Source organism: Gymnoscopelus braueri (assembly GCF_963280865.1).
Source record: "Gymnoscopelus braueri genome assembly, chromosome: 22".
In the NCBI taxonomy this organism is placed as follows: Eukaryota; Metazoa; Chordata; class Actinopteri; order Myctophiformes; family Myctophidae; genus Gymnoscopelus; species Gymnoscopelus braueri.
In genome coordinates, this window is record NC_137624.1 from 33,451,959 (window position 1) to 33,464,055 (window position 12,097).

A 12,097-nucleotide genomic window follows, 5' to 3' on the forward strand; every position below is an offset into this window, starting at 1 on the left:
CCTTACATCCAGTTCCTGGTTAATAAAGAAAAGGGCTGTTATATCTTATCAACGGGGGAAATTATATTAATTTTTCAATTATATAATATTAATCAATCTACTGACTTATAGTTGTTTAATCTGAGCCACTATTGTGATAATATTACGAGCCTCCTATTATATTATGTCCTAGGACCGTGTTGATTGTTTCCATGGTTTCCACCCGGTGACTCTCAACCAACGCACAAGTCGACACGTGTGTATGACGTACTTCCTCTTTAACATTAGTTCGGGGAAAACAACAGCCTAGCCCCCGAACGTCAACAAAAATATTACATTAAACCCCAACATCCATCTAAAGATCACACCTGAAACCTGTTCACTGTAACTGTTAACATCTAAGACAACGACATGGTAAGAAATTATACTCTGTATACTTTGCCCCGTCGTACTTTTTAAGTCAGTAGGACAAGACATAGCATATTGTGCTAACAGCCTTTAGCTACATGTGGCACAGAGGTGTGCACTAGGGACATCTGGGCACCTCCATGTAAAATTGGCTATTTTTCCCAAAATGTAAAAATATATATAGTTGGGAAATAGTTTAAGTAAATTAAAGCATACATGATATAACATGATTGATCATTCGACAATTAAGGTCTAATATTTCTACAATTGCTACAAATTGCTTCAAAACCTGTTTTGGGGCATAGCTAAACAAGAAGTTGAAGGATACAAAGTCTGATAATGATTTACAGTGCATGTTCACATCATGTATACTCATTTCACTTTTTTCTTTTTACATTTTGGACAAAATAGCCAATTTTACATTGAGGTGCCCATATGTCCCTATTGCCCACCTATCCTGTATCCTGGCAGAGTACTGAGTACAGAATGTGCTGCCTAAGTTTGACATCTCAGTGTGTTTATCAGCTGAAAGTTATGGAAAATCATTATAAAATAATTATTCAAAACTCTAATCTATGCTCTGAGAATATATGGCTAGTCATTTGAAGTATGGCTGGGCAGTGGGCATAAGAAATATAAATAATATAAATAACAGATGCATAATGTATTTGGGGCTAGGCAATGTATAGATATTGCAGTATGAGACTAGATATCGTCCTGGATTTTGGATATTCCAATAGGGCTTATCTTTTGTCTTTAACTGGTTTTAATCACTTCATCATTTTATACTTTCAAAAAGTGTACACATCAGACATTGTACCAGCATAAGTAATAGTAATTAAAGACACTAATAATAGTAAGAAAAAAATAAATCAAGGTACTGGATACAACAGCTTATATTTATTCAATACATAACAAGACGAGAGAAACTTTTTGTCCATACAGTGTCCTAGACCTAGAGCTTAAGGTGTTTGAAGCTGCTCTGCTGTTCTTGTTATCAACATCTAATGTCAACATTGTGAGCTTGCAGAAGCTGGAACGTGGCTCTGATGTCTTGTACATCTATTGTGCTTGCTTGGTGATTAACTTCTTCTGAAAGAAATCTCACTGAATCTAATCTGTTTGTTTTTTGTCTTCTGCAGCCTCAGAACGAACACATTGAGTTGGCCCGCAAGCGGCATGGCTACCGCCTGGATCACCACGAGAGGAAGAGGAAGAAGGAAAGCCGTGAGGTCCATGAACGCTCCCACAAAGCCAAGAAGATGATCGGACTGAAGGCCAAGCTCTACCACAAACAGAGGCATTCTGAGAAGATCCAGATGAAGAAGACGTGAGTACACACACATCAGTCCAATGCCTAATTTATTCTACGAAAATAGTCTAATCTATTTGCCACGTTCCATCAGTTATTTGCATATTTAGGTCCTCTTCCCACAGATTTCTTTATTTAAATCAAATGGTCCAAATTATGTGAGTTGAGGATGGACATATTGTGTTAATTACCCCTTTAGAACTTGGATTGAACCCTAGAATATAGTTAAAGGAGAAGTTCACCCAAAAAATGACTTATTTTCTATCAATTGCACACCCCATGAAGCCTTGAATTCATGGATTTAGATTTAGTTTTGTTTTTGCGGCATTCCTAAGCCAATAATTTGATGACCGGATACATTAGGCGGTAGGAGACGGGAATCAAATTATTGGCTTAGGAATGCCACAAAAAAATAATAATCCATGGATTCAAGGCTTCATGGGGTGTGCAATTGATAGAAAATAAGTCATTTTTTGGGTGAACTCCTCCTTTAATATAGTTTTGGGTGGAACATGAAGATTAAAACAAAACTAAATTAGGGGAAAAAATCACCATCAGTATACAAGTCTTTTATTGTGGTAACCTTTACCTATGATGGTGGTAAAACTTTATCTATGATGGACGGTGTAAACATGTTATTCCTCACTTTGATTGAAGAATCATTAAGTGAAAATAACCTTCTGAACCGTGCCCAAAATAATGTTTAAAGGGATTGCATAGGGAATCAACGTGTTCTTGCACATTTTTGCAGCATCAAAATGCATGAACAGAGAAAGACCAAGCAGAAGAATGACGACAAGACCCCTGAGGGAGCCGTGCCAGCCTACCTGTTGGACAGAGAGGGACAGTCCCGTGCCAAGGTCCTCTCCAACATGATCAAGCAGAAGAGGAAAGAGAAGGCTGTAAGTCGTTCGACGCTTGCGTCACTTTGATTCTCCTTGGATTTGAGGCACTGTGATGCTCTCTGAATGGCCAACATGTTTTATGTACCGTTTACAGATAGGCTTTTTAAAGCAGGACTGCAAATATTGATTATAACAAATTATCAATAATAAAAATAATTCTTCACTTTAGGTGAAATAAACGTCATCGCTTGCAACGCGATGCAATGTGGGCTTGTAGATCTGCTATTTCTGTGTGACACCGTTGGGTGATGAATTACTAAACGGGGCTTAAGACTAATCAATTTAGGCAATTATAAAAAATCTATTCGTCTTTTTCATTGATAAAAAACACTTCTCGATTATTTGATTAATCGAAAAAGAAATCAATATGATAGTCTACAAGAATATTAAACGATAGTGTAAAGTGTAAAGTAAACAGACATACTGTGCTAAATGTTGAACTAATTGTCTTTTCTCTTTTTTTCTGTATAGGGTAAATGGGAGGTACCCCTGCCAAAGGTGCGAGCCCAAGGAGAGACGGAGGTGCTCAAAGTCCTCAAGACCGGAAAGAGGCAAAAGAAAGCCTGGAAGAGGATGGTCACCAAAGTGTGCTTTGTTGGTGATGGCTTCACTCGAAAGCCTCCTAAATATGAGCGTTTCATCAGACCCATGGTAAGATGGAACACAACGTGTCCTGCATCTTTCTGTTTTGTATGTTTTTCACAGGTCCTCGCCTGACTTTATTGTAGACTTGTACACTGAACATTAGACTATACAGCACTTCAAACTGTGAGAAGATACAGTTGTGATAGAAAATGATGGCTAAACTGTAACACATAAAAGACCTGAGGCCGATTCTACAAATGCCTTCTAAATCAGTAGTTCTCACACTTTCAAGATTTTTCAAAAATGTTAAAAAATAGCAGATGTACAGCAGATGTGAGCTTGTATATCTGCTACTTTTGAATAGCCAACGCAAAAATCTAAAATGACACCGATTTCCCGGTTTTTTAAATACCTGTGTAGTGTCAAAAGTCCAATACTTTTGGGCGCTACTGGTTGCCGACGGCTAGGGTTTGTTTTTGACGTGTGCTCAAAAGACTGATGTCCAAACCGTCCGTAAAGTTTATACATAAACACTTTATTTCTTGGTAGCTTAGCCGTGCCAATCACTTTAGCATACAAATACATAAATAAACCAACAGCCCTGTTAACACATCGACCGCCAGAGGTTAATCTCATAATGTACTCACCAGTGCCAAGGTGTTTTTGTTGTTTTTTTGTTTTTTTCATGTCGCCATAGATCTTGTTAAAATCCTTAAGATTGAGCTCTACACGGTCTGTTTACATCCGCGAGATCTCCCTGTATCTCCCAGTGAAGATCGCGTGTCAAACGGGGCATCCATGTTGTAGTTAGAGCGGATTACGTTAAACAGTGAAATGCGAGGAGAAAAAACTACAGGAAGAGAATTGAGTTTCAGTTTCGTCTGTAGAATGGGAGCGGGCGTGATCGTCAAAACCGGATCCCAAATAATTCTATTTCCGGTCATCAAACCGGAAACGGAAGTGGATCAAAAAAATTCCGAAAGTGAACCCGGAAGTGAATAGCGCGAAAAGACCGTGGACCGTAGGGCTACGGTCTCGGCGCTTAACAGTTGGATTTAACGGACCGTAGGACTACGTTCTTGGCGGTTAATGTGTTAACACAGTCAAAAAACTGTTTGCCTCCCATCAGCAACACCTGCCCTTGATTTCAGACCTGTTTAAATACCATGGCAACCTTGGCCTTGACCGCGCCCTTGCAGTGATGTCATCAAATAGAAAACATGGCTCTTACAACCTGAGTAACCATTTTCTCTTTTCCATCTCCTCCAGGGTTTGCGTTTTAAGAAGGCCCACGTCACCCATCCAGAGTTGAAAGCCACTTTCTGCCTCCCCATCCTTGGAGTGAAGAAGAACCCTTCATCTCCTCTCTACACGTCCCTGGGAGTCATCACCAAGGGAACCGTTATCGAAGTCAACGTCAGTGAGCTGGGCTTGGTTACACAAGGAGGAAAGGTCATCTGGGGTGAGTGTTCAATTGTGTTTCTAACCACATCCCTATCCTGGGGGCGAACATTTGGCAAGAAATACCTGATCTACATCATAGCCAATCTACGTCACACACATCCTGAGCTTGCTGATCGGCTATTCTCTGCGAATATATTTTGTGTACAGGGGAAAAGTAAGCCGCCTAGTATAGGGTTTAAGTGTTTAAAATGGCCACATGACTAGAAATCCATACTGTATACTGAATACTGATGTGACCTCTTCAAATAAGCTGCAAATGTAGTGTGCACAGAACTCAAGTCTGATGATCCTGTACACTGCAAAACACTTTATTATAGTGTAATATATGTGGTAGCTTAACACATTGCATGCCAGTCGCGTAGATCTACGCGAACCTATTTAAAGCCGCAGCGTGCCAGTCGCGTAGATCTACGCGAACCGCCGATTCCCATGTTAAGTGCCCCAGGTGCACTTTCCGAATTTTTTTGATCCATTTCCGTTTCCGGTTTCCGGTCGGAAACGGAATTATTCGGGTTCCGGTTTTTTCGATCGTATCCGCTTCCTGTCTGGGATCCTGTTTAAAACTCGATTTTCTCTGGTTGTTGTTTTTCTCCTCGCTGATCACTGTTTACCGTTTATCGGCTGTAGCTTCAAGATGGCGGCACGGATTTGGAAACTGTTTTCGCTCGCCGTTTCTCACGGATCCGCTGTGTGTTTAGAACCAAATGAACGCGCACTTTTAACTTATTTAGCGAGGTCTGTGGCGACATGAAAAAAACTAAAAAACAACAATAAAACGCTGGCACTGGTGAGTACATTATGAGATTAAACTCTGGCATGGAATGTGTTAAAGGTCTTTTCTCTTTTTTTTTTATTCTCCAGGTAAATATGCCCAGTGCACAAATAACCCAGAGAACGATGGCTGCATTAATGCTGTTCTGCTTGTGTAAAAGGACTCTTCTATACAGACTGACTGTACTTGATTACACCACTCATAGTACATTTGGAGTTTCAACAACACATGGATGGAGCATCAAATCACGGGATCACCTGAAAACCATTGGAAGATATTTCTGCAACTGAACTAAATCTCAAAGCAAAATGAAACGCAAAGTGAAGGGGGTTGGTGTGACATTTCGTCATTGAGTATTTTGTAATAAACTGAATAAAACAAATCCAAGCCATGTTTATTGATGCCTTAAAGGCTTAAACCTTAAACACAGAAATAAAGTTGTATAATGTTAACACGTTTGCCTTGGGAACTTGTAATGTTAACGTTCTATATCACTTGTTTTTCAATGTTGGGTACGGGACCACCAGGGGTCCAAATGGAACCTTCGGGTCTGTAGCTCTGAGAGTGTACACATGGAACCAAATGGACCCGTGAGGGTTCCATGTGTACACTCTCATAGTTAATCACAGGGTTTTACAGTGTCGATTGGGGTCCCAGAGATGGAAAAATATTGTATCAAATGGGGGTCCCTAGCCTAATGCATATCAAACAAAAGGTTGAGAATCACTGTTCTGTCATGCAATGGTATCCTCAACTGTTATCTCTACCAGACCTCTCCCATTGTGCCACTCAGAAGTACTTGTATAAACCTAGCATACATCACTGCAGTTTATATTAAAATAAATAACAAATATTAATCTGCGATTAAAGGGTAGTAAGTGAATGTTTGTTAAAAAAAAAAAAAATGTGATTACAGGTCATTTACTGGCTTTAATATAAGAAAAATATACAGTGTGTTCCAGTTATCTGCTCATTCTTTTCTTTTGTTTCATAATTTCTGGTTTCAATTGTTTATCTTGTATAAGTTCTCTCTCGCTGATTGGATACATTTTGGTATCCCTTCCCTACATGGATAGAAGAGGAGACCCCCTAGGGACCAGGCCTGGGGCCTATTTCACGAAAGCAGAATTAGGGGTTAAGCCTGGATTTAACACCTATCCTGGCTTAATTTAGCCAGGATTAGCGATGAATCTGTTACATGAAAGCTGATTTAATTATATTACTGAAATAGAGTGTGACCATGAATCATAATTGTTTCACAATGACACATGTGATATGTCATTGTCACTGTTAACACTATAGTTCATATTGTTAAAATGTTTGATAATATATTACCGATTTTTTAAAATATTATATATTATCTGACGTGTATATATATATATATATATATATATATATAAATTATTAGTTACAGGTTTAAAAGACCCTCTTCACTGTACAATGTAAATCAATGAGGAGATATTTTAAATTATCAATTTCCAGTCAATGGATAAATTATTTTTGATTTCTTGTCCACCTTTGGAGTTACATCATGATGGCAAGGTAACTTCACAACCCAAACCTCCTATACCAAAGTGGTCTTGCCCTTTAAGCAGTAAATCTGATCACAAACCAATGAGTTTCCCCACTTGGGTCCTTGGGGGGGGGGGTTCCAGGGGGTCACCCAACCAAAACAGCTTTCAAACCTATGATGCAATACAACAAAAAATAGATGTTCCTCAATTATTATTTTTTTTCAACTGAACAAATCAAAATGGTAACAGGAAAAAAAAACACAAATAAATTAACAAAAGGTAAATTGCCTCAATAATATCAAACTAATGTGAAAAAGTGAAACTAATAATTTTTCAGTACTTCAGTTCAAGTACTTGTACATTCTAGTAATCTTGAAGCATTCTTTTCTATGTTAGCCTTCAGTTATTAAGTTGAAATACTCCAGCATTGAACTATAGGAGGACTGGGACTTGAACATGTGTCTGTGCTGGAAGTCTGATCAATAGACCACCACTACACCATCACTCAGTCACTCTTGTTCCTGTTGGATTGTGCTGGTTCAAATCCAGTCACCACCTAATTCAGGAAAGAATAGAGTTGTTACAAAACAAAAACCAGGAGTCAATAGACACATGCACATGTGCACATGATCCAGAGGTTGTGGGTTCGAATTCCATCTGCTCTTTAATTTGAAGCTTTTCTGGAAGACTGACTTCCAGAAGAACAACTTCAAAACAGCACAGAAAGCAGAGTCAAGTGTCCCGGTAAAGTGGGGCAGCGGATAATTTTCGATGATATCCGGAGTGTTTCCTGTTGGATTGTGCTGGTTAAAATCCAGTCACCACCTATTTCAGGAGAAAATAGACAAATGAGAACAAAAGCTGTGTCACAGCAGTCAGGTAATAGCTCACTATGTAGAGCTGCTGTGTACATGATCCAGAGGTTGTGGGTTCTAATCCCTCCCTGTTCTTTCCTATCTAATGCTCAGACTCTCAGCACAGAGATTCCATGTTCAAATCACACTCACAGTTGTTTTACATAAAGAAATTCAAAACCATCTAATTCAATTATCTCTCCCTGCTGTAAAGTATAGGCCACGGGGCTCTACTCTTGTACAAAAGCCAATGGATGGTTTCTTTTGATTGACCAACTATTGACTTGATAGTTTTGATTTTGTAAAATGTCAGGCATAGGGTTTTCCCCCTCAAGGATCCCTGGGGTCCCCGGACCCCACTATTTGAGAACCACTGGCCACCACAGAATACAATTTCTCACTAAATCTATTTACTAAACCAATAACCAGCATATGTAGTGTGCTTGCTTGGGTTGCTCATTTGGCATTTGAATCATACTCTGTTAATACTGGGCTCACTAGCTCAGTCAGGGTATGATTACACTTACACAATGTCAAAAGATAAGATAAATAACCAACTAAGTGTTCTTTATAATTTGTTGCATAACTGTTGCATTGGCATTGATTACATTTTTTCAGGGCTGGATTTTGTCACCTCACTGTATGACCTAATTTTTGGCATCACAGATACAGAAGATAATAGTTTTCATGAGTTACTTAGGCTACAGGTTGGGAAAAGCCATGTAAACACTTAAAAGTTCAATACGAAACCCATAATTCAACGTTGCACAAATACGGCAATCTGGGAACCCATGTAAATAAAAAGGGGAAACAGCGCCCCCTGCGACGTCGTATGGACGTCCAAAACGGACGTCCAAACGACGTCCGAGTGAGGACCTCACTCAGTCTAGCTACTTACTGACTGAGGTCCTGACTCAGACGTCGTTTGGACGTCCGTTTTGGACGTCCATACGACGTCGCAGGGGGCGCTGTTTCCCCTTTTTTTGCAACTAGTGAGGTCCGACTCAGACGGCGTATGCACGGCGTATGGACGTATTAACGTAGTATGGACGTCATATGGTTGTGCACACAATGGGGGTAGTGCGTTGCAAAATGTATAAAGAAATAGTTGAATATATTCCTTCACTTCAATAAATCAAATATGATTGTTATTAACTAACTACCATAAAGAACATAATGTAAAGCAGGCTAAAATAATTATGTCAACAAGGCAGGGATGTTAGCTGGTATTATTATTATTATTATTATTATTATTATTATTATTATTATTATTGTTATTATTATTATTATTATTATTATTATTATTATTATTATTATTACTATTATTATTATTATTATTATTTATGAGTCACATGACTATCAAGTATATTGCTCATGTTGACATTTGCTCAATGTCCCCCCCACTGATATAATAATATTCTGTATTTTTGGTGATATAGTGTAGTGTAGTAGCTACAGTGGTTCTCAAACTTTTTATTTTTTAATATATATTATCAAGGACCCCCGAATTAATGTATTTGGCCGTGGACCTCAATACAAGATTTGTGTTGACTAATTATGGGTCCTGATCCTACCAAAAAGTTATAATGTTGAGGTGCCTACTGGCCTAGCGGTCCAGGTCTATATCACATATATTGGTGATCCAGCTTGACAGCGTGTCATGGGTTCAACTAAGGTCCGATCCCAACGACCATTCTAACAGGAGATCTTTTCCCGGGGGGGTTCTTGACCACGCTGGGGGTCCCCCCCCCAGGACATTTTTAACAGAGTAGATGTCATTTCCAGTATTCTGGTGGATTTTGGGAGTTTGATACTTTTATCAGGCTTTACTTACATAGGATCCATTAAAAAGTTAAAAGTAGCAATAAAAGAGCCATATTTAATAACATTTTGCTGGGGACCCCCTGGAACCCCCCCCCCCACAAGGACCCCACTTTGAGAACCAATGCTTAATGCTTTTTGAAAGTCGAGTCTTGTTTTTTTTTACCTTGATCTGCTGTTTTTGCTATTTTAGAATGTTTATGCTGAAAAGTAACAGTTTTGGCCATAATGAGGTTTCCGCCCGACAGACAATATATTAATATTTATATTGTACATGCAAAATTGCTTTCTATCATATAAATAAAGTCTTATATTCCTATATTAACTGTAATCTGTACACACGGTTAAACATATATGACCAAAGACCAAAAATAAATATTCACCGGGACCCAGATTCAAACCCTCAATCACATGGATGTGGAACCTCAGCTTTTCTCTTGCACCACCAGACATTTCTAATAAAATAGATGGTTGAAGTTAAGACCTCTCACCTTGACAGGTTGACTGAATCTCCAAATACATCCACTAACTAATCTCTTAGTTTTATGACCAAAACTATAGCAGTTTTAATCAACCAGAACTATACTATTTTTTTGTAATCAAGTACAGTGGCTGTTATTGTCACTTTGGAAACATTTGGTGGCTATAGAGTTTTCAACTAGTTTCTCAAACAGTGTTGTATTTAAATAGTTTAAATTAAAACATTTTAAAAACACAAATCTTGTATGGGGGTCCACATCCACGGCCAAATACATTAATTCGGGGGTCCTTGACATAAAACAATGGATTGATTTTTTTCAGCCAGGAGGTGTCGTGGCAACATGAGACCACTTACTGAGGTCTGACCTGGACGTCGTGTAGACGTCGTATGCACGGCGTATCGGCGTTGTATAAGATGTCTGGTTGGTTTTGTTTTTTTTTTGTAGTTACTGAGGTCTGACCTGGACGTCGTATAGACGTCGTATGAACAGCGTGTCGGCGTTGTTGTATGGATGTCTTTTTGATGGTTACAGTGGAACGTCATATCGACGTCGTCTGACTCGGACGTCAGTGTTGCCATATTTTGTGACAGAAATAGGCAACCAGGTCTAGGAAAAGACCACAATTATAAGCAACCTCCTTCATATGCATCGCCTATTATCTACAAGCTCACAACGCGTCGCTTGTAGAGCTGCTATTTTCAAACACTCTTGCAATAAAATGTGCAATATAATAATAGGCCAATTGAACTTTTTACTTTGACCAAAAATAAATATTCACCGGAACCAAGATTCAAACCCACAAACTTCTAGTTGAGGAACCTCAGCTTTTCTCTTGCACCACCAGGCATTTTTGATAACATAGATCTTTGAAATTAACACTTCTCACCTTGACAGAACAATTGAATCTGCAAATACATCCACTCATGGTCAGGGTTCATTATTAGGGTTCATTATTTTGGAATCCCTTGAAAACCAGATGCTGCATGATCTCAAGGGGCTTACCCATACCTGCCAACCTCAGACCGTCCGATAACAGGAGATTCTTTTCCCACGCTGGGAGTCCTCCCCCCCCCCCAGGATTTTTTTTAACAGAGTAGATGTAATTTCCAGAATTCTGGTGGATTCTGGGGGTTTGACACTTTTATTAGGCTTTACTTACATAGGATCCATTAAAAAGTTAAAAGTAGCAATAAAAGAGCCCGAAAAAAATAAAAAAAATAACAAGACTCGCGTAACAAAAATCGGCAAGACACACCATCTACGGTTTACTTCCCGTATCTGTATAATCTCGCGTCTCGCGTAGCTATCTGCGTGAAGTGGGCATCTGAGCAATCTGGCTCCCACGGGTCTACTATATTTTTTCGCCTTTATCATAAAGGTCGCTGGACAATATATAGAGGATGAAATGCATAATTTATTAAATAATATAAAGGTAATATCAAATACATTGTAAAAAATGAGAGACACGACGCTTTATTAGCAAGACAGTCTTTTATTATATTATTCCTCATTTTGCTGGTTTCCCCTGAAACCCCTTTACTACAGAGTAGAACTGCCTCAGAATCTCTGCTGATGATGTGGCCATAGCTGAATGGTTAGAGAGCATGCCTGACAAGCCAGAAATCCCAGGTTCGATCCCAGATCTCAACAATGTGTCAAAGTGTCCCTGAACAAGACACTTAAAAGAATAGTTCACCCCAAAAAAAACTTATTTTTTATCAATTACACACTCCATGAAGCCTTGAATTCATGGAGATGTTTTTTTAGAACAGTGGTTTTCAACCTTTTTCATGCCAAGCACCCCTAAATTGATATACATTTGAGCGCGGACCCCCATCTGAAAATGTTTTGTGCCAGGGACCCCCAGAAGCAAAGATTTGAGTTAAAAATGTTCGCTTTAAAATGTATATTGTGTAAAATGTATATATTTCAAAGATGTGCACAAATTTTCAAGATTTTTCAAAACTCGCAGATCTACAAGCTCATAGCGCGGCACTCGGC

At 38.9% G+C, this 12,097-nt stretch overlaps 1 protein-coding gene across 1 annotated transcript; it reads left to right on the top strand.

Annotated features, from left to right (window-relative positions):
• Positions 1 to 236: 236 nt before the first annotated feature.
• nsa2 (NSA2 ribosome biogenesis homolog) lies at positions 237 to 5,877 on the top strand. Its single transcript, XM_080419295.1, has 6 exons — positions 237 to 393; positions 1,530 to 1,717; positions 2,451 to 2,601; positions 3,076 to 3,255; positions 4,459 to 4,651; positions 5,515 to 5,877. Exons 1-6 carry the CDS (start codon positions 391 to 393, stop codon positions 5,580 to 5,582), a joined length of 783 nt encoding a protein of 260 aa, XP_080275421.1. The 5' UTR covers positions 237 to 390; the 3' UTR covers positions 5,583 to 5,877.
• The last annotated feature ends 6,220 nt before the right edge of the window (positions 5,878 to 12,097 follow it).

What these genes read in the sequence shown, in the direction of transcription:
- nsa2 (XM_080419295.1), top strand. An exon ending in AAGATCCAGATGAAGAAGAC is followed by an intron (nt 1,718 to 2,450) that starts GTGAGTACACAC and finishes ACATTTTTGCAG; the next exon opens with CATCAAAATGCATGAACAGA. An exon ending in AGAAGAGGAAAGAGAAGGCT is followed by an intron (nt 2,602 to 3,075) that starts GTAAGTCGTTCG and finishes TTTTCTGTATAG; the next exon opens with GGTAAATGGGAGGTACCCCT.